At 35.1% G+C, this 20,650-nt stretch overlaps 4 protein-coding genes across 5 annotated transcripts; 2 read left to right on the top strand and 2 right to left on the bottom strand.

Annotated features, from left to right (window-relative positions):
* Positions 1-218: 218 nt before the first annotated feature.
* Positions 219-3,704, bottom strand: LOC104717027 (small ribosomal subunit protein eS6z). The gene is made up of 8 exons (XM_010434530.3): positions 2,895-3,704; positions 2,642-2,791; positions 1,737-2,543; positions 1,584-1,648; positions 1,284-1,341; positions 1,078-1,186; positions 717-989; positions 219-624 (listed from the first exon to the last, which is right to left on the bottom strand). Exons 3-8 carry the CDS (start codon positions 1,740-1,742, stop codon positions 383-385), a joined length of 753 nt encoding a protein of 250 aa, XP_010432832.1. The 5' UTR covers positions 1,743-2,543; positions 2,642-2,791; positions 2,895-3,704; the 3' UTR covers positions 219-382.
* Positions 3,705-4,031: 327 nt separating this feature from the next.
* LOC104717024 (uncharacterized) lies at positions 4,032-9,900 on the top strand. 2 transcript variants are annotated; one of them, XM_010434528.3, is made up of 18 exons: positions 4,032-4,445; positions 4,557-4,784; positions 4,951-5,037; positions 5,140-5,229; positions 5,340-5,466; positions 5,839-5,939; positions 6,323-6,491; positions 6,609-6,730; positions 6,944-7,072; positions 7,162-7,263; positions 7,334-7,391; positions 7,484-7,559; positions 7,645-7,774; positions 7,858-8,015; positions 8,194-8,266; positions 8,350-8,541; positions 8,623-8,716; positions 8,789-9,900. In XM_010434528.3, the coding sequence occupies exons 1-18, from the start codon at positions 4,371-4,373 to the stop codon at positions 9,673-9,675; spliced, it is 2,898 nt and encodes a 965-aa protein (XP_010432830.1). In that variant the 5' UTR covers positions 4,032-4,370; the 3' UTR covers positions 9,676-9,900. The 2 variants fall into 2 exon arrangements, with proteins under 2 accessions (XP_010432830.1, XP_087325153.1); XM_087469027.1 differs by having other exon boundaries at positions 4,062-4,445; positions 7,146-7,263.
* Position 9,901: 1 nt separating this feature from the next.
* Positions 9,902-11,508, bottom strand: LOC104717025 (basic leucine zipper 9). The gene is given in 9 exon segments (XM_087469028.1): positions 9,902-10,152; positions 10,155-10,257; positions 10,331-10,442; positions 10,517-10,597; positions 10,696-10,867; positions 10,962-11,052; positions 11,139-11,318; positions 11,320-11,343; positions 11,345-11,508. Coding segments are annotated over 9 exon segments (906 nt in total). The 5' UTR covers positions 11,369-11,508; the 3' UTR covers positions 9,902-10,033.
* Positions 11,509-18,207: 6,699 nt separating this feature from the next.
* On the top strand, positions 18,208-20,460 carry LOC104717023 (indole glucosinolate O-methyltransferase 4). Its single transcript, XM_010434527.3, has 4 exons — positions 18,208-19,217; positions 19,376-19,686; positions 19,788-19,852; positions 19,942-20,460. The coding sequence occupies exons 1-4, from the start codon at positions 18,742-18,744 to the stop codon at positions 20,239-20,241; spliced, it is 1,152 nt and encodes a 383-aa protein (XP_010432829.1). The 5' UTR covers positions 18,208-18,741; the 3' UTR covers positions 20,242-20,460.
* The last annotated feature ends 190 nt before the right edge of the window (positions 20,461-20,650 follow it).

Below are 20,650 nucleotides of genomic sequence, written 5' to 3'. Positions count from 1 at the left end.
ACTGTGCTTGCATTCTCTTTATGCTCCATTAATTCCATTGTAAGACAAAGTGTTGCACATTCTCATCGCCGATTCTTGTGTTTAGCATTATGTCTAATAGATAGAGTACATGTTTATACTTTTATAGACTCATCAGGTATTTAAACTGATCAAATTTGAATGAGTTTTAAATTTAGTAACGCCTTGATCAAAAACAGGTAAAGGGAAACAACAACAAATTTGCGTTTAAAATGGTCTTCAACTAAAAGCATAAAATCAAGAAACACAAGCCCAAAGTGATGGAACAACAGTATGAACTCGAACTAACTTTTAGATTGCCAAGAAGAAAAAAAAAGAGAACAAAACTAGAAATGTGACATGTTTGATTTGATTCTCAAGCTTTTTAAGCAGTAACAGAGGGCTTGGCGGCAGCAGAAGAAAGTCTAGACCTCTTCTTTGCCAAACTCTCACTTCTCCTGTCACGCTGTTCCTTCAACCTTGAGGCAAGAAGCTTCTGGTACTCAGCAGCATCAGAATTAGCCTTGGCAATCTTCTTCTTCTTGTCAGCGATTCTGGCTCTCTTCCTCTGAAGAGTCAACGGAGTCACAAGCCTCTGGATCTTAGGGGCTTTGCTCACTTCCTTACCTGTCAAAAACAAAAAAAAACAAACAAATTTTCAGAGACCATTTTTTATCAAGTCTGTTTGAGATTGATTACGAGTGTGTTTTGTCTCTCACCCTTCTTGTTAGTGAACTTGCGGCGGTAAGTGTTGACGTAGGTCCTCACATCATCTTCCTTCTTGAGGTTAAACAATTTACGGATCTTTGAGGCTCTCTTTGGTCCCCTCATCCTTGGCTTCTCGGTATCAGTAAGCCCAGGAAGATCATTGTCACCCTTCTTCACAATGACAAGGTTAAGAACAGAGAGGTCAGGGCTCACAATGCAACCACGAACAGACTTCCTTCTCCTCTCACCAGTCCTCCTTCCATGCCCTCTGAAGCAAGGGGTTCCTACCAAGCCATTACAAAACAATGTAAATCCAAATCCACCCAAACACAACATAGATGTGTACAAGAAGCTGCAAGTTGGACAAATTACCTCGGTGAAGCAAAAGACGAACACGTCCTGGAGTCAAAACTCCCTGCTTCATTGGGAAACCTTGCTTGTCGCAACCACCCATGATCTTGAAGACGTAACCCTTGAACTCCTGCAATAACATTTCATAAAACCACAATTTCCATCATCTGTAACGATAAAAAAAATACAATCAAGAGATCAAATTAAGATAGATGAAATCTACGCACCTCGCCTAACGCATCTCCACTGACTTCTTGAGAGAGTCTCTTGTCGAAAAACGCACGTCTGCATCAACATAAGCCAAGATCAATACTATATACTATAATCTAGATATGTCTTTGAGCAGATACAAAGCTTAACTCGAAGACCACGAAAATTTATAGAGCAATTCGCTACATTTTTATGTATCCTAGGAGCTACCAATTTCACAGTGATATATACAAACATTGACCAACAGATCCAGAGAACCTATCACGAAATCTACAAAAATGAGTCAAATATGCAGAAGAGAAGAGCAAAAAACTTACAGTTTCTGGTCATCGTCGATCTCGAGCTTCTTCTGGCAACCAGTGGTTGGATTTGCAATGTTGAACTAAAACACAGAAACATAAAAAAAGGATAAGCAAACGAGAGACGATAAACGAAGTAGGAAAATGGAGGCTCTGTTCGCCGTCACATACCTTCATCTTCTCAGGCGCTTAGGGTTTCTGAGCAAGCGAGAGTAGCAAATTTATACGGACAAGTACGGTTTATTTGGTTTATTTTTATGGGCCGTTTCCCCACTTATGGGCCGTTTGGCCCATTTATCTCTTTTTTTTTTCCTTTTAGTTTGATGAAATACTTTCTCTGTCTTACCGTGTAAGAGTATTTTTTTTTTACTTACATAATTTTGAATTCAAAGTATTGTATTGTTGACAAAAAAAAAAAAAAAAAAAATGTAAAACAAAAATTTAATATTTTGCATTGCTAGGATAAGTCTAAAAAAATTAAGATTAACTTAATATATTCAAAACATAGACCTAAGAAAAAAATGTGTAAACTCAATTTTGTTTTGGTTTTGAATATTTTATCTTATTAGTCCGCCCTAATAATAGAATTTTGTAGCTAAAAAGTGTGAACAAAAAAAAGAAGAAAAATAAATAGAACTTTTATAAATTGTATGATTGATTAATTAATCCGTTACATCCGAACGAAAGAGAGGAAAATATAAATATAACTACATATTGAACAAAAATTCTTCCACTGAAGTAAGAAGTTCAATACATTGAAATTGCATACTTATGTTACGTACAATTACCTAAAACACGCTTATAAGTTGTTGCGAACGAGGCTCGCTTCATGAGGAAGCATGCTCAAGCTTTAGAGATAAAAGAAAATAACCTACAATACCTCTATTAGTACTTACTACTAATGTTTGAGTAAACTATCACGTCATGTAGACCAAACCAGTAAACATATAACTCCATTATTGATGGATTGATTACATACTACAAGTGAAACAGAAAAGAGGAAACAACATTGTTCATCAAAACATGTGAAGAATCATGATCCGCATATATATATAATTCTGAAAAGACACAGATACCTGCAGGTTACTGGCACGACGCATAAGCCAAAGACATAACTTGTAGCTTCAGATCTTAGAGAGCATCAAGGCAAGATGGTAATCTGAGACCTCGATTTCGTTGTATGTACCCAAAGAAGAAGCCAACCTCGCAGCCAATGGATGCTTACACTTGCCACAAGAACCAGTAGAATTACACAAAGTCAGTAACAGTAGATACAAACTCTAAACGTAAAAGGAATCATCTAAATAAATAAATAAAAAAGAGTCATACACATAGTTGCTCTCCTCTGCTGACAACATCATAGAAGAAAGAATAACATCCTCAGTAATCTCCTGGGAAGAAGAGATACTCTTCTCTCTTCTGAGATTCTCCCACAACCTTACAAACAAACAAACCAATCTTGTTAGATGATCAAATCTTTTGACTTCTTTTATAACCAGTGGGATGTGTGATTGATGGTGAATATTTTATCTTATTAGTCCGTCCTTATAATAGAATTTTGTAGCTAAAAAGTGTGAACAAAAAAAAAGAAAAAAAAGAAATAGTACTTTAATAAATTGTATGATTGATTAATTAATCCGTTACATCCGAAAGAAAGAGAGGAAAATATAAATATAACTACATATATTGAACAGAAATTCTTCTAAACCCAAACTACTGCATGCATGAGATTGTAGAGAGAAGAGCTATTGCATGAGATTGTAGAGAAAGCGTTGGAAGATTTGTCTAAGAGTGAGCATTGGTGGTCATCATCATTATCGAGACATGTGAGATGTGTAGAAGAGTCTAGTTTGAGGTTAAAAGTTCGCGTTGGGGTTCCGATGGTGATCTCAGCGTAAAGAGTTGATTCGAAAGGTAAAAAAAAGCCGTTTGGTTGATCGTTCGAGAGATCATCATCAAGGCTTGAGCAATGAGTTAATACAATGAAGAGGAGAAGAAGAAAAAAAATAAAGAGTGAAATTGATGAAACCATGTTTGTTTTGGTCTTGTATGGGGTTAATGCTCCCAAAACTTTCTAAGTTGGTACTATAGTATATATTATCTGTGAATTATTAAGAGTCTCCGAGAGAGTTTCCCTACAACCTAGATATTATTATATGCAAATTATATAAATTAATTATCTTAAGTTATCATGAAACTAATCATTTTCTAATCAGTGCATCACCTCGCATGAAATTGAAATAATGTTTTTTTTTGGTAGCTTTTAAAAATATTAAAATTCTCGAAAATCATAAATCATGCAGTTGTAGAGGCACATATATTAGGTAGGTTTATAAATGTAGGTGGGGTGGGTTGGTTACAAATCGCATCTACCGTGATGGAGGCACATATATTAGGTGACGTGGCCCATTTAGGATCATAAGAATTTGGGCTTCTGGGCGTAAAAGCCCAATAAATGCGTGAATTAGATGCGTGGGTCTCACAAGAATCTACGGTATAGATTCATACTTCATTGCTTCGCGGGGGTTTTGTTTTTTGTTTTCGTTTCATTACACAAAACAAAACGCAGGACGCGTTTTTTCTTCTTCTTCTTCGTGTAGATCTTTCTTTGTCTTTCTTCTATAAATATCTTATACGTTGAGCTCTCTCTCTCACCTAAAAAAGCTTTGAGCTTTTTCTTTACCGAAGAAAAAAAGATTATTCAAAACGTAGAAACGGTGGTGGTCACTAGTGTTGGATTGTATCGTTTCGTTTTTTGTTAGACTCTCAGCAAGTTTTAAGAGACTCTTTCATAAATTTGCAACAATGGGTTGGGGAAACATTTATAGGAGACGTGTGAAAGTCTTCTTAGTAGCTATACTCATTTACCTCGATTACAAGGTAAAGCTTTTGAATTCTCTTATTCTGTTTTGTGTTCTTGTAGTGCTTTTTTTTTTTAAAAAAGGTTAAAGTTACAGTTTTTTTTTTTTGTATTTGGATTTGTGAGTGAAGGGTGTTGAGTTAAAGGAGAAGTGGATTAAGAACTCCAAAGTTCCTGCTTTATGGGAAAAAGCTCATGATCGTAATGCTAAGCGGGTTTTGAATTTGCTTGTGGAATTGGAAGGACTTTGGGTGAAAATTGGACAGTATCTATCTACTCGTGCTGATGTTTTACCTCAGGGTTATATATCTATTCTCAGGCAGTTGCAGGACTCCCTACCTCCTCGTCCGTTGCACGAGGTTGTGATTCTTCTACTTTTATTTTAGCACTGGAGGATATACAGAGAAAAGCAAAAGTTTTTTTGTTTGTGATATTATGTCAATGTAGTATGATTTTGAAGTTGTCTATTATGTGAGTGCTCGTTCTTCATAATACTAAGCTCTATATGTACCTTCTTTCTCTCAGGTTTGTCGAACTATTGAAAGAGAACTAGGGCATTCCATGAATGTTCTGTTCACCGATTTTGCTGAGGAGCCTTTGGCAACTGCTTCGGTAAAATTCTGAGATCTGTTAATAGAAGCAAAATGCTTCTAAGCTACTAAATGGCTAGAAACTCGTATGCTTTTGTTTTATAGTGAGCTCTCTGTTTTGTAGATAGCACAGGTTCATCGTGCAACTCTAGCTAATGGCCAGGATGTGGTTGTTAAAGTACAGCATGATGGCATTAGAGCTATTATTTTGGAGGTATGGTCTTAGTTTGTTTTGAAGCCTTTGAGATGAACGGTGGGAGCTATAGCTACTAGATGACTGTTGACACTCCTTTTAACTTCTCTTCTCTTTTCAATTTTTAACAGGACTTAAAAAATGCTAAGTCCATTGTTGACTGGATTGCGTGGGCAGAACCACAGTACGACTTTCACCCCATGATAGATGAATGGTGCAAGGAAACTCCAAGAGAACTAGACTTCAATATCGAAGCCGGTATGCTTCACTTGCATAAATAATGAATACTTTTAATTTTTTATCCTATGAGAAAACTATAATTGCATCAAAGCTTGTGATTGCCATCCATGATCATGTTCTTGGGATGTGGTTGTGGTTAATCGATATTCATCTCTGTTACTTGTGTTGGCAAATATAAAGTTTATAATTATGCATGTGTTACCATTCTAATCACATGTTCATTTTATAATTCTCAAACATGGCTATGATCGATATAACATGGTAAAATAGGCAATTAATATTCTGTGTCTTTCATCTCCTTTCGTAGTTTCAGCATTTTTCAATGCTTACGCGTCACTCTGAACTGCATTTCCTGAGTTTTCCCCATTTTCGTTTTGTTTCTCTATGTAGAAAATACTCGAGCCGTATCCAGGAATCTCGGGTGCAAGAAGACAAATGATGAAGTTGGAAGTGACAATCGGGTTGATGTCTTAATTCCAGATATAATTAAGGTTCTTATTATCTCTTGTGCTCTCGTCCTACTCTAAAAAGCATACATACATACAAAAAGTCATGTACAGTTTTTTAGTCTAGGATGCATACATCAAAATGACCTTAGTGAAAATCGAAAAAGACATCCAAATACTAAAAGCTGATGGTAATTGATCTGTATCATGGTATCTCTGATGCTGCATGATGTCTATATTTGCTGTTGCTTAGAAAATGCGTTAGGATAATTAGTGGACCAATGTAGCTAATGTGTAACACAGATTGTCCCAGATATTCAGCGTACTGAGCATTAGATTTGATGAATTAAGAAGCTGAAAGCTGTTCGTTCCTTTCTCGAATTCCTGCTACTTGTGTCTTACACCTCTTCTGTTGCTCTAAATGGCAGTCTTCTGAGAGTGTACTCATTCTTGAGTACATGGATGGAATTCGTTTGAACGATGTGGAAGCTCTGGATGCTTTTGGTGTTGATAAACAAAAGATCGTTGAAGAGATCACTCGTGCATATGCCCATCAGATATATGTTGATGGATTTTTCAATGGCGACCCTCATCCAGGTATGGTCCTCATGATTTTTTTTTTTGGACTTCGCCAATTGTTTTCTGTCTTGTAACACCAAGTTTGCTTAGACAGGTCTTCGTCTGATAGAATAATATCTATACTATGTTTTGCAGGAAATTTTCTTGTTAGTAAAGAACCACCACACCGTCCTATATTACTTGATTTTGGGCTTACAAAGAAAATCTCACACTCCTTTAAACAAGCCTTAGCCAAAATGTTTCTAGCATCAGCAGAGGTTTGTGAAAGATCTCTCTTTTCTACCTGTCTGTCTTACCCAACCCATTAGTTTGATCATTTTGTAGGGTGTTAAGAGTGATGAGTTTGTTCGTTAACAGAATTTAAAATGTTTTAAAATTTAAACAGTTGAACAAACTGCAAAATAAAGAAAAAGAAAGAAAAAAACACTGAGCCAACTGCACTCTGGTCATGTGAATATTTTTTGTCACAGGGAGATCAAGTGGCGCTTTTGTCTGCCTTATCAGAAATGGGACTGAAGCTGCGGTTAGATCTGCCAGATCAGGCAATGGGTGTGACAAGTCTCCTCTTTCAATCTTCAACTCCTTCAAACGAAGCTCTGGTAAGTAAATTTACTTCTTTCTTCCATAACCTTGCTTTCTCTGTTGGGGTAACTAGCGAATCCGCTCTTACAGATTCCTCTCTTACTAGAAAACGCTAAAAACAACCCTGAACGATCAAAGAACGCAAAGTATGAAAGTTATACGGGAGAGGATGCAGCTCAGCCAGAAAGAAGTTAAACGCTTCAATCCGGTAAGCATTAATTTCTTTCAAGTATATGCCTTAGTGACCATTGATATCTAAATGAACACATTTGATACAGATAGATGCATTTCCTGGTGATATTATTATTTTTGGAAGGGTCATTAATTTACTCAGAGGTATGATGTGTGAATCATACTACTTTACCTCATTACATCAAGGGTTGGATTAATTATATTTATTTACTTATTTATTTTTTTCGGCTATTTAGGACTTTCATCCACTATGAATATTCGGATCGTTTATCTGGACATCATGAGACCATTTGCCGAATCTGTTCTGTTGGGGTAAGCCCCCTTGGAATTTTGCAGTTCATTATATCATTTCCTTGTAAGATAGATACCTCGTACGATGATATATGTGATTTTGCAGGAGTATCAGTCGAGGACCCACTTTAGATGCTCACTGGATACATGACTCGCCAATCCATTCTGATGTAGAGGTCAAACTGAGGAGGCTGCTCACTGAACTTGGGAGTATCCAGAAAATTCTTGGAATTCAGGTGAGCTACGCTCTTTTACTGTCGGTTTGTAAGAGGCTTCCTTTTCATTTTACCTTTGGTTTAACTCACCCATGATTGTTTAGGTATGTGCATATAAAGATGGGAAAGTCATTATTGACACTGCTGCTGGAGTGCTTGGAAGATATGACCCACGTCCAGTTCAACCCGACAGTTTATTTCCTGTTTTCTCTGTGACAAAGGGTGTCACTGCCGGAATGATACATTGGCTTGTCGACAAAAGGTGAGTAACAACAACAACATAAGCTTTCAAACCTTTTCATGTATTTATTTTACACACCCTGACAATCCGAATCGGCTACAAGTCTTACATATTGGTCTAATTGTTAATTGCATGATCACACGTTTGCAGAACTCATGCTTAGTCATATTTTAGTAATGTTTAGTATTTAATGATACAGAAAACTCCAGCTCGACCAGACTGTTGCAAATATTTGGCCAGGATTTGGATCAAATGGAAAAGATACCATTAAGGTATAAGGAGCTACACTGTCACATGCAATCTATTGTGAGATATTGCTTTTCATTTTAATACCTCGCTCGGTTTTGTGTTTCAGGTCCATCATGTGCTTAACCATACATCTGGGATGCACAGTGCCTTTGACCCTGTAGGAGAAAATCCTCTGCTTATTTGTGACTGGGATGAATGTTTGAAACGTATTGCTAATTCGTCACCTGAAACAGAGCCTGGCACCCAGCAGTTTTATCACTATCTCACGTTTGGATGGCTATGTGGTGGAATCCTCGAGGTAAACTAATCAGATCATTCATTGTTTAAGCATAAAACTTATGTTGTTGATTTCAATCTTGTTTTCACCAATCTTGAACAGTATGCCTCTGGAAAGAAATTCCAGGAGATCCTGGAAGAGGCCATTATTAAACCCCTAAAGATTGATGGAGAACTGTACATTGGAATCCCCCCAGGTAGAAATAGTAACAGATATTGAATTACGTTCCAATTACTAAGAATTATCTAACATCTTGATCTTATTATAGGTGTTGAATCTAGGCTTGCCACTTTGACGTTGGACACCGATGAACTGAGCAAGCTTTCGTCCCTTGCCAGTCAGCCTGAGCTTCCTTCCACATTTCAGCCTGACAAGATCTTACAACTGGCAACCAGCTTGCCAGTCTTATTTAACACTTTGAATGTGCGCAGAGCCATAATTCCTGCGGCTAATGGACATTCTTCTGCTCGAGCACTTGCACGGTACTATGCAACCCTAGCAGATGGTGGCCTAGTGCCACCTCCACATTCCTCTCTATCCCAGCCACCACTAGGTAGCCACACCCATGTTCCGAAATTCACATGGCTGAAAGACACAAGAAAAAAGAGAAAGGGTAAGGAGATGGCAGCTACAGAAAAGCTTAAACCAAAAGATCATCAAGAGAGGAGGCTTTATGATGAGAAGCAGTTTATGAGTGCTAGTAGCAGCAGAGAGTCAAATACAGAAAGTTTAGCCAGGCTAGTTGATACTAGTAGTTCTGCTGGCGAAACTGAGATCAGTAGAGATGATCATCAAGATGATATTCACAATATGTTTAGCAACCCGAGGATCCATGATGCTTTCATGGGTAGTGGAGATTACAGTAACTTCGTGGTACCTGATGGGAAGTTTGGGCTTGGTTTTAAGCGCGTCATTTCACAAGATGGGTCTCTGGTTGGCTTTGGACATTCGGATATGGGAGGATCAACAGGCTTTTGTGACATCAAAAACAGATTTTCCATTGCAGTTACACTAAACAAGATGTCTATGGGAGGTGTTACGGCTAATATTATGCAACTGGTTTGCTCAGAGTTATATATTCCCTTGCCTAAGGACTTCTCCCTTTCAAGTGCTATCGGTCCAGATTCAGAGATGGCTACGCCTCTAATCAACTAAGGTTGGATTTCTACATAAGGTTTGCCTGCTTAAGTTTCAACATACATAGCGGTCTCCTTAAATAGCTAATAGACATTGCTGGAAAGTAAAGTATAATGATCAGTGTCTTTGTTTGTTTGTCTGTATACTCAAGGAAATAATTCGAGCAATTCCCTTGTGAGAATGTAATGTATCCCCTATACTATTCGCAGTATTTCGAGCAATAAAGTATATGTTACACACAAACTTGAAATAGTTTTTTTTTTTTCCATTCTTCCAAGTTAAGGTTCCTGGAACTGTTAACGAAACTAGAGTTCATTTAACGAACACTTTGGCTTTCATTAGCTGAGTGATCATTACATGTTGTGAAGAAAGAGAGTCATGGCCAGATGTCTGAGACACAGCTAACAGCTTCACTGGATACATTACCAAGTCCAGGGCTTGAGGTCTGCCCAGAAAGTGTCATTCCAGGGAACAAAGATTGGTCACTGTGGACTGCAGGCTGTTGATGGAGTGTGGTGGTGGACTTAGATAGGTTTGTAAAAGTTGATTCAAGCTGCTAGTGAGGGAACCTCCAACTACCAAATCTTCTGCTAGTTTCACCTGTAAGTTACTTAAATTAGCACAACCCAATTTTTACTTTTCACAAATTGAGAGAGCAAGTGATCGATGATACCTTGACTCTCAGAGTTTCAACATCTGATTTGAGAACTCTGTTATTTGTTCCAGCGCTTGCGTCTATGAGCTGCTTGTACAGTGTCGAGTTCTCTCCTTTCAAAGAATCAAACCTTGACAAAAACACGACGTCACCATCAAAACATTACTCCTGAATCAAATCCTCAAACCAGCTATTTGTGTTAACCTTCCCTGAGATTCATGATCTACCAAGTACTCTTGCTTCCTTCTCCTCGACCGCCTTGCTGATTCCCTGTTTGAATACATCCTGAGTTCACATCACAAAAAAAAAAGAAGAGTGGTCACCTTCTATGTGTCTTTTCCTATCTCTCAGTGTTTTACAAATTTTCACAGTATCCAATACACCTTCTAATACGTTTTAGATCATTAGGAACATTTGTCATTTCAGATTGACCAGCTTCTGTCTCTGCATCTTCTTCATCAGAGTGATCATGAGAAGATGCACTCGTGGTTCTCGGAGCTCCTCCTCTTGCCTCAGGTTTATTGGCTGACACTGGACTATCAGCTGACAGATTCTCTTTCCAGATAAGAGCAATACAAGTGAACATTAATACTAATTACAACAACACCTTGTTGTTACATGGAGTCAAATCAAAGAGACATGCACATACCGCAGATTGAGGACTGTGCATCGCGAAAACATCCAGTCGGAATCAAGCCCTCAGACCACAAAAGACTATCTCTTAACTCACTGGTGTAATCCTGCAACCAAAGAACCAAGAATCTTACAACAATCTCTGGATCTTGATCTAGACACAAGCAACAACCATACGAACAGGAGAGGCAACAGAAGGAAAAAACCAAAGACTACCCCGATTGGTGAGATCGAAAGAAGGGTCTAGAGGGCTTGTGTCAAGAATAGATTCTTGTCTGGATAAAGCAGAAGAAGCACTTCTCTTCATACCCATGTCTTTGTCTGTGTGACCATCCACTTTTCTTTTTTCGGTATGCGAACACACAAGAAGAAGAGAATTGGTGGGAAAAGAGGGGAGGGGGCAGAGTAAGTTATGACAGACATCTTCTTTATATAACCGTCTCTTCTTTACTAAAGTTGTAAAAAGCTTCTTAATGGCTAAGCAAAATTGAATTTGCTTTGTCAATGCAATGTCTTCATTTTCAACTTTTTTTCTTTAATGACAACAGATAACAAAGAGAACTGAAAAGCAAAGCTAGAGAGAGACAGAGAGATCTTAGGCTCTGTATTTTTCTCCCTTAGCTTCTTTATATATGTCAAATAGTTTTATTTTTATAAAAGATTATGCTACCAATTATATGATAGTGATAACCTTTAACCAGCTAGAGGTGACTATATATCTAAGGTTAGTCAGAGACTCTTTCAATATATCAAACCTTGTGTTTTTATGATTTTATAGGCATATAAAGAGATTATATTCATAAAAAAGGTCCTAAAATATTTAGGAAAAAAAAAACTTAATAATTTTTCTGGTCACACTAAGAACACAATATGCTTCTCCCTTCTTTGTTTTCTCTTACTTTTATCGTCGTCATATGCTTTTGGAAAGCAGATCTAAAGACGTTTCTTTTTTCCAGCACCAGAAATGCTTTTTTTTTTTTTTTTTTCTCTCTAATGTTATTTTAGCTTTTGTGCGTAAAACCAACTTTTCTTTCTTTTGATCTGCACTACTTCCTTAAAAAAGTTACAATATTTCACAGCAAAAGACACAAACTAGGAAATGATGTGTCTTTATAAAATCAAAAGTTATTTAGATCCGAATTTAGAATCCAAAAGCATTTTAGAAAAGCTTTTTCTATATATATATTTTCATCAACTAGAACATTCGAACTTAGTGGACTACAAAGTTTACGATCTACCGACTACACTACAGGTTAACCCTTTGCATGAGGAATAATAAATAAGTAGTGATGTTTTTAAACAACCACTGGAGATTGGGGACCTTAAGTTCTCATTTGATTCGAACCCATTATACAATTCACAATTGATTATGCTTTGACTCATTCAAATCCAAAAAAAAAAAAGGGCCACAAAAGTATAGGCTAAACGCCTAAACCCATGAGAGAACAACATCACTACTTATTTATGATCACTATATTTAGTAGATATATTGTGATTCTAGTGAAAGGTTTTAGGAATATGAATATTTTTCACTTCAGTTCTATCAAGTAGCTCTTCATGTATATAAAGTATTATAGTATTTCTTTCAAGATCTTTTTTAGAAAAATATTGTATCAGTTCCTAGATATTATGGCATTTGCACCACTCTAATTCTTGGGACATTAGTAAGAAAATAAATAAATTTATGAACATAGTTAAGTTTAAGACGTTGTTCTCTCACGGGTAAATAATATGCATCCACTTTTCCGAAGTTGAGTGTAATCTGCAAGCTTATCCCTACATACCACAATTTATGAACTTTGGAAAACAAGGAACTTTAGTCTTTAGGCTTCATATGGACACCCTCTCGACCTTATAGTCAAAGGGATACTTCAACTAATTCACAGAAAGCTTGCAAGCCTTACATGTCCTTCTCCTTCAAGAGCGGCAACAGCTTCATCTTCTCACTTCGGTCTCACCTTCCTTCCGATATGGTTTGGCTATATTCATTTCCTACTTCTCCACCTTTAAATCGATAATTATATTGGTGTTCTTCCAATGTATGATTTATAGTTTCTCTCATTCGAGTATGTATATAAAGCTCTTATTACCTCTCGTTATTATTTCTCTCTTTCTAAAACCTTTTAGTACTGTAATCTCCATATGATGTTTCGTTGTTTTGTAAATTAAAGCCAATTAAAGAAAAGAAAGGAAAGAAAATGTATAAAAAGAAGAAAAAAAGAAGACGTTGTTCTATGTTTAGCCACTAGAGTAGTAGTATTAGTAGGAGTTATTTAAGTTTTCCGAAATTTACTTATTCCAAATCAGTGAGCTGTGTTATACATATTTGTCTCTTTTGTGGTCATAGGTGCATAAATATAATTATAGGACCAAAAAAAATCATTGAAATCCAAGACAATAACATGATTTCTCGTGACCTATGAAACTGACGAAATAACAAATAAACAACACAAGTATCTTTAGTTCTAGTTTTAAGGGACCAAGAGAATGTTCTTTAAACAAATAACAAATCAATTATTTTCAATATTATAATATTTAGTGTAATAAATTCGTTTCTTTCTGTTTACAAAACGGAATATATAATATTTTTCCAACCAAAAGAACTCATGATGTCTATTTGGTAACGACTAATGAGAGACTGAAACTAGAGGTTATAGAGAAACTCTTCCACGTGATTTATATAACAATCCGGAGGATATAACATCATCACCGTCTTTTACTACTTCATGCATCATCATTAGTTATCACAATCATTCATAAGATCATAGCCGCACGGCAATTAACTACAGGTACACTACTACAAGAAAACAGGAGATTTACGACTATACTAATAGTCACTAAATAGTCGCTAATTCATAAATAACGACTACGTTATGACTAATAACTATTGTCGTAAATCGATAGTCGGTAAAGAAAATCAGTCGTTACATAGTCGATAAATAGCGACCATATTATGACTATCACATGTAGTCGTAACCTAGTCGTAAGCATTTACGACTATTTAATGATAATGTTACGATTAATAAAATGTGAACAAAAGTAGTTTACGACTAGTTTGAGAATAGTTGTGATTTCGTCGTTAAATTATACGACTACTTGGCTACTATTGGACGACTATTTGACGACTATGTTACGACGACTTTAAGCCATATTTAATGATAGGTTTGACGACTATAGTGATTAAAACCATAATTTTTTTGTTTTGTTTTATAATTTGAATTTCTAATCAAAGAGAAACCTAAAATTCACATTTTTAATAATCAAAAGTTCACCACAATTGTAATATGTTCACCACATTAGCAATTACAAAAAGTAGACAACATTTATAATAACTAAAAGAGAACCAAAATGATCAATCTAAAACTATGATTGACACATCATCCCAAAGTGACAAGTTCATGAGAGTTAAAAAATAGAGATAAGTAGCCTAAAAAGTAATCTAAGAAGGAGATGTTCATTATGTTGAAGGGTCGGTGAATGCATCACTTGATTCAGACACAAGAAATCCCACAAAAACTGGATCAGTTTTGCGCAAATACATTTTGAAGTGTTCTATTTTCTTCTGTTGCTCGGCCACAATTTTGTGAATGCATACAAAATTAAGTATTTGTAAGATAATTAGTAAATTATTATTTCCTAAAACTTCGCAATAAAAAACGATTTGGTTACATTATTTAATATTTGTTTTCGTTTGTTTGCTTTATTAAATGATTTAATCATTAAATACTTGCAAACGTTCTATTATAATTGGTGTAATATCCCATATGGAGTAGGTTAATTGTTTAGAATATTGCTTACATAATATAATAGACATTATAGTTCAGATTCATTGCAGTGACTGACCGGAACCGGTGATCTTATATTTTGGACCATGCTTATCACATTTTTTGAGAAATTTAATGAAATGATTAATCCCCCATCAATTTGTAGTTGGTAGTTAGCACCGACACTTTGAATATTCATCTCATCAATTTGTAGTTGGTAGTTAGTACCGACACTTTGAATCAATGGCGGACCTAGAAACTTTTTTAAGCAGGGTGTGGTGATCAAAATCAAGTAACAGTGAAGCGAGAGGGGGTCGAAACCAGGTTGGGAAGGGAGATGGGAATATATAGTAAATAGCATTTTAACAAATTGTGCTGAAAAATCCATTAATTCTGGTCTGGTCGTTGCTTTTAATGAAAATCCATTAATTCTGGTTGGTGCCCTACTGTTATAATGAGAAGATTGTGACTTAACAAAATTAATTAATTTATTTTGCTAAAAATGAAATATTAATCTTTTTTAATTATTATTTTTTTCTTTTTAGTAGTACTTTCTTTTATTTTTGAAATTGAAATTTGTTCCTCAAGAAATTTGTTGTTTAAGTATTGGTTGTTTCAAGTATTTATGTATGATTATGTTGGCAGACATCACCATGACACCATATATCGTTGTGTCTTCAATATCATTGCGAATTGGTATCATCAATTCGATTATGATTTTCAGTTTCAAGTTGTACATTTTTTTTTTGACAATTGTATTTATTATTATTCGTTACGATTTCAAAAAAAAATATTTCAGAACACTTTAATGTGAGTTTGTCATTGTGTCCACACGTTTTTCTTTTTTTTTTTTGCGATCGTCGTAATTACCCGCACTTCTTATAAATAATAACTTTTTAAAAATCTTATAAATTATAGTTTGCATGAGGAGATTTGACATATCTATACTATAATATTATAAGATATTTTTGTGAATTTTCTGACGAAGATTGAAAGATTATGTGGTAAGTCACCCAAAAAAATTAGAATAGTAAATTATAAATGCCGAAGAGGTTCTAAACAAACAGAACTATTTCGGCAAGATATATGATTCGTGGAAGAACCATCTTTATAATGTCCTTCTTGCTGATGTTTTTTTCTTTTTACGTACTAGTCCTTCCTTAGGTTGCTCTTGATTATGTTTATTTTTGTTTTTTATAATTACTTGTCAATTGTATTCTTACATATGAGCATCCAGCTAAATAGCTAGTTATAAAGAGTCCGTCAAAAATTCCATTCGCATCAATCAAAGCGCAGTATTTAATTGTAACGTTAGCCCCTCACACATGCACCCAACTACTTTGTTTAGTAACATTTACAAGGTTGGGTTAGTAGTTAGGTATCAACTATCAGTGATTCATTTTGACACTAAATTTTTGGGCACACAATGTTGTTGGTGCAGCTGTAATTATAACATAAATTAAAATACTAGTTTTATAACACGTTTAAGTATTGGTTGTTTCAAGTATTTGTGTATGATTATGTTGGCCGACATCACCATGACACCATATATCGTTGTGTCTTCAGTATCATTGCGAATTGGTATCATCAATTCGATTATGATCTTCAGTTTCTTGTACTTATTATTATTATTATATTGACAATTGTTCTTATTATTATTCGTTACGGTTTCAAAGAAAATTATTTCAGAACAGCTCAATGTGAGTTTGTCATTGTGTCCACACGTTTTTTTTTTGCGATAGTCGTAATTGCCGCACTTCTAATATATAATCACTTTTTAAAAATCTTATAAATTATAGTTTGCATGCATGCAGAGATTTGGCATATCTATACTTTAATATTATAAGATATTGTTGTGAATTTTGTGACTAAGATTGAAATTGTGTGGTGGCCCGGCTCATCAATTTTATGGGCTGTGTGCATTTTTTAAAATGGTCTTTACAATAACTCTAATATATGACAATATTTTTGAAAAAGACTTTAAAATATGACTTTTTCTTTGAAAAAAGGCCCTAAAATATAACAAAATTTTGCCAAAAAATTATGGTCCAGTGCAAATGCACTTGTTGCACTTGTCTTACTCCGGAGGTGGTAAGTACCCAAAAAAAAGTTAGAATAGTAAATTATAAAAAATTAATGCATTGCTAGGATACGTCTAAAAAAATTAATATTAACTTAATTCAACACATAGACCTAAGAAAAGAAATGTGTAACCTCAATTTTGTTTTGGTTTTGAATGATCGCATTTATTTTATCTTATTAAAGAAATAAAAGTGTGAAAAAATAATAAAAAGAAATAGAACTTTAATAAGGTGGTTCGGCGGAGGTGGTCCGGCTGACGGTGGTCCGACGACGGTGGCCCAGCCAACTAACATCCTTTATTGGTCTTTAATGTATTATGAAATCTTCTATTCCTAAATTCTAACAAGTAGATAAAAAAGGAACAAAACTACCATCCTAGGTCTGGGCATTCGTGTACTCATTCGGGTTCGGATTGGATATTTCAGATTTTTGGGTATTTCGATAAAAGGGGTCCTATACCCATTTGGATATTTCTAGTATTCGGATCGGATTTCGGATAAACATTCATCGGATTCGGATCTGGTTCGGGTTTTACCCAATACCCGAAATATATTTTAGATTTGGATTCGGTTCTGATTATTTACATATTAAGCTTAACAAAATACTCGAATTTAATCCGAATTCTAAACAAATTAGAATTCAAATCTCTCTAATTCTAATATTAAAAGTAAAAAAAAGTTATGGCAAATACGTTTATTGTTGAAAATATTCTATTTGTTTTTTTTTCTTTGTAATTTTTAATGTGTTGAAACAATAATTTAGAATCTAGAGTTCATGAGTGTAAAGTAAAAAATGTAATTAGATTTGTATAAAAATCCATTAAGTCTGGTCTGGTCGTTGCTTTGAATGAAGATGGTGCGTTGCTGGCCTAAGGTTATAATGAGAACTGATAAGATTGTGACTTAACAAAATTAATTAATTTATTTTGTTAAAAAGAAAATATAATAATTTTTAATTATTATTTTGTCTTTTTGCGCAGTACTTTCTTTTATTTTTGAAATTGAAATTTGTTGCTCAAGAAAAAAAAAATTTGTACAAATGAAGTCAGGGGCGGGTCTAAGGAGTAGAGAGGTGGGGGCATGTGCTGTATACTCTTCTTAAACTTTTTTTAGTATACATAAGTTAACATATCCATGATTTTACATGTCATTTTGCTTATTCTATTTCACATTCTACTTATTTGTTTTTAATTTTCTTAAGTAAAATTATATGCTTTCATTTCTCTGTTCTTTTTCTATCTTCAGTTTAAATTTGAAAAATATTACTAAAATTAGTAAAATAGTACCATTAAATTTTTGTAGTTATTTTATTATTTCTAGAGTACAATTAAATTTTTATACCTGTATCTTGTGTCATTAATGAAAGTATCATCCTTTAGTTCATTGATATATTAGTTATATCTGCTTCTCAGTCTCTGGTGTCACTTCTTCGTTTGCCTAATATCACCCAAACCAACCAAGAAGCTTAATATACCAAACTGTTTTATGCAATTAGGTTTGCTATTAATATAATATAGCCTCCACTGGGAACTACGTTTTTCATAGATTATCACGTACGTGGGTTGCTCCTTGCTCAGCTAGATATTTCATTTTAATACTTTATGATGGCGGTTCACAATGTATCCCTCGTCAAGATCTTTATGAATTACATTTCCTTATATATATATTAAAATTTGACATATTTATATATTAATCGATGCAAGCAATATTTAGACATTTCTCAGCATAAACAATTTTAGACACAGGGTTAGTTATAATTTTATCTTCAAAATAAAAATATTAGGCAAAAATCTGTAGTCATACGTACATGGGTCAGGGTCACCAAATCAAAAAGTCGGTACACTTGGTTTGAGATATCTCCCTATAAAATGGCGCACTAAGTCTAACTGTTGAAACCATCCTATCTTCCCATCTCTGCCTTCTTCAATTATATTTCCAACCAACAACAGCAATGGAAAACCATGTTCAAGAGCCCTTAACCACTTACCCTAAACCGGGTCTAACCAAAGAACAAGAACAAGTTGCCGAAGAAATGATGATGGGCATGCAAGCGTCGAGGATCTTGAACTCATTGGCTTTTCCCATGGTTTTCAAAGCTGCCTTGGAGCTTGGCGTCCTCGACACAATTGTTGCCGCTGGCGACGACGTATGGCTATCAGCTTCGGAGATAGCTATTGCTCTCCCTACCAAGCCCACCAACCCAGAGGCGCCAATGTTGCTGGACCGGATGTTACGGTTACTCGCCAGCCACTCGATATTGAAGTGTCGTATAGTTGAGAGTGGAGAAAACGATCGAATCCGAAAGACCCAAAGAGTATATGCAGCTAAACCAGTTTGCACGTGGTTCGTAAAACGTGGTAAGAACTCGTCGGGTTCTCTCATGCCCTTGTTCATGTTGCTCCAAAGCCAAGTCTTTTTCAAAACTTGGTACGTACCTTCAATATATTTTTTGCAAATCAGCCGAATTAGTAGTTGATCCTCAGTTATAACAAACCGGCTAATAACCTTCTTATTAAACCAATATGCAAAAAAGTACTATCTATCTGTACACGTCATTTCAGTGAACAATTGAATATTTGTTACAGGACACATCTAAAGGATATGATTCAAGAAGGAAAAGATGCATTCAGCTCTGCCCATGGCGTGAAACTCTTCGAATACATTGGGTTGGACGAACAATTCGCTGGTATATTTAACCAGGCAATGTCAGAAACTTCTAGCATGGTCATGAAGAAGATTTTAGAAGTTTACAAAGGATTCAAAGATGTAAATACTTTAGTTGATATCGGAGGAAGACTTGGCACCACACTAAATCTTATCACTTGCAAGTATCCTCAAATTAAGGGTATCAATTTCGATTTAGCAGAGGTTTTAGCCACTGCTCCTTCGTATCCAGGTACAACAGTAGATCATTAGTCTGACATGTTGAAAATTGAAGTGTTTTCCAAAAAAAATACTTTTTCAGTTTATTAAAATCCTACTAAAAATATGTTATAGGAGTGGAACATGTATCGGGAGATATGTTTATAGAAGTTCCAAAAGGGGATGCAATCTTCATGAAAGTAAGTATACTGCATTTAAATGAAAAAGGCTAATACATTTATGATTTAAACAGTTCATTCACAAACTAAGTTGGATAAATTGCTCGCAGTGGATATTACATGACTGGAACGACGAAGATTGTGTAAAGATACTAAAAAACTGTTGGAAGAGTCTTCCGGAAAAGGGTAAAGTGGTAACCGTTGACATTGTTACACCAACGGAACCAAAGAGTGACGACTTTTTCTCTGACATAGTCTTTGGCATGGACATGTTGATGTTAACACAACAATCTGGTGGTAAAGAGAGGTCGTTTTCTCAGTTTGAAGCTTTAGCCTCTGCTTCGGGTTTTCATAAATGTGAAATAGCTGCTCTCGCTTACACATTTTCTGTTATCGAATTCCACAAATAGATTCAGAGTTTACCAAAAAAAAACAGTAATTGATTTCGGTGGGAGGAGATCATGAACTCTAAAAAGTTTTTACTTGATGGTTTTTTAATAATAAAAAAATGTTTGTAATAAAAATTTGTGGTGATATGGGTGTTTGTTTTTTTTCTTTCAAGATTGTGTTGTCGTTTAGTGTCAACAAAAATGTAATAGTTCTGATAATTTTAAAAGATGTTTGTAGTATATGGCAGTGTAATACAGTGTTTGGGACACTGTAGTACTTGATGCTCCCAATTAATAGTTACGTTATCTTGCCTAATAAAATATAGACCATTTCGATATAGGAATTAATGGTTCGTTTCCAACAGATATAAAAAAAATCGGAACCACACCGATGACAAATTTTTATGTATAAACGTGGCTAAAGGCTAAC

The sequence above is a fragment of the Camelina sativa genome, chromosome 10 (assembly GCF_030686135.1).
Source record: "Camelina sativa cultivar CO46 ecotype springtype chromosome 10, ASM3068613v1".
Classification (NCBI taxonomy): domain Eukaryota; kingdom Viridiplantae; phylum Streptophyta; class Magnoliopsida; order Brassicales; family Brassicaceae; genus Camelina; species Camelina sativa.
Note: the sequence above shows the minus strand (reverse complement) of the source record. Positions and strands in the feature narration are given on the sequence as shown.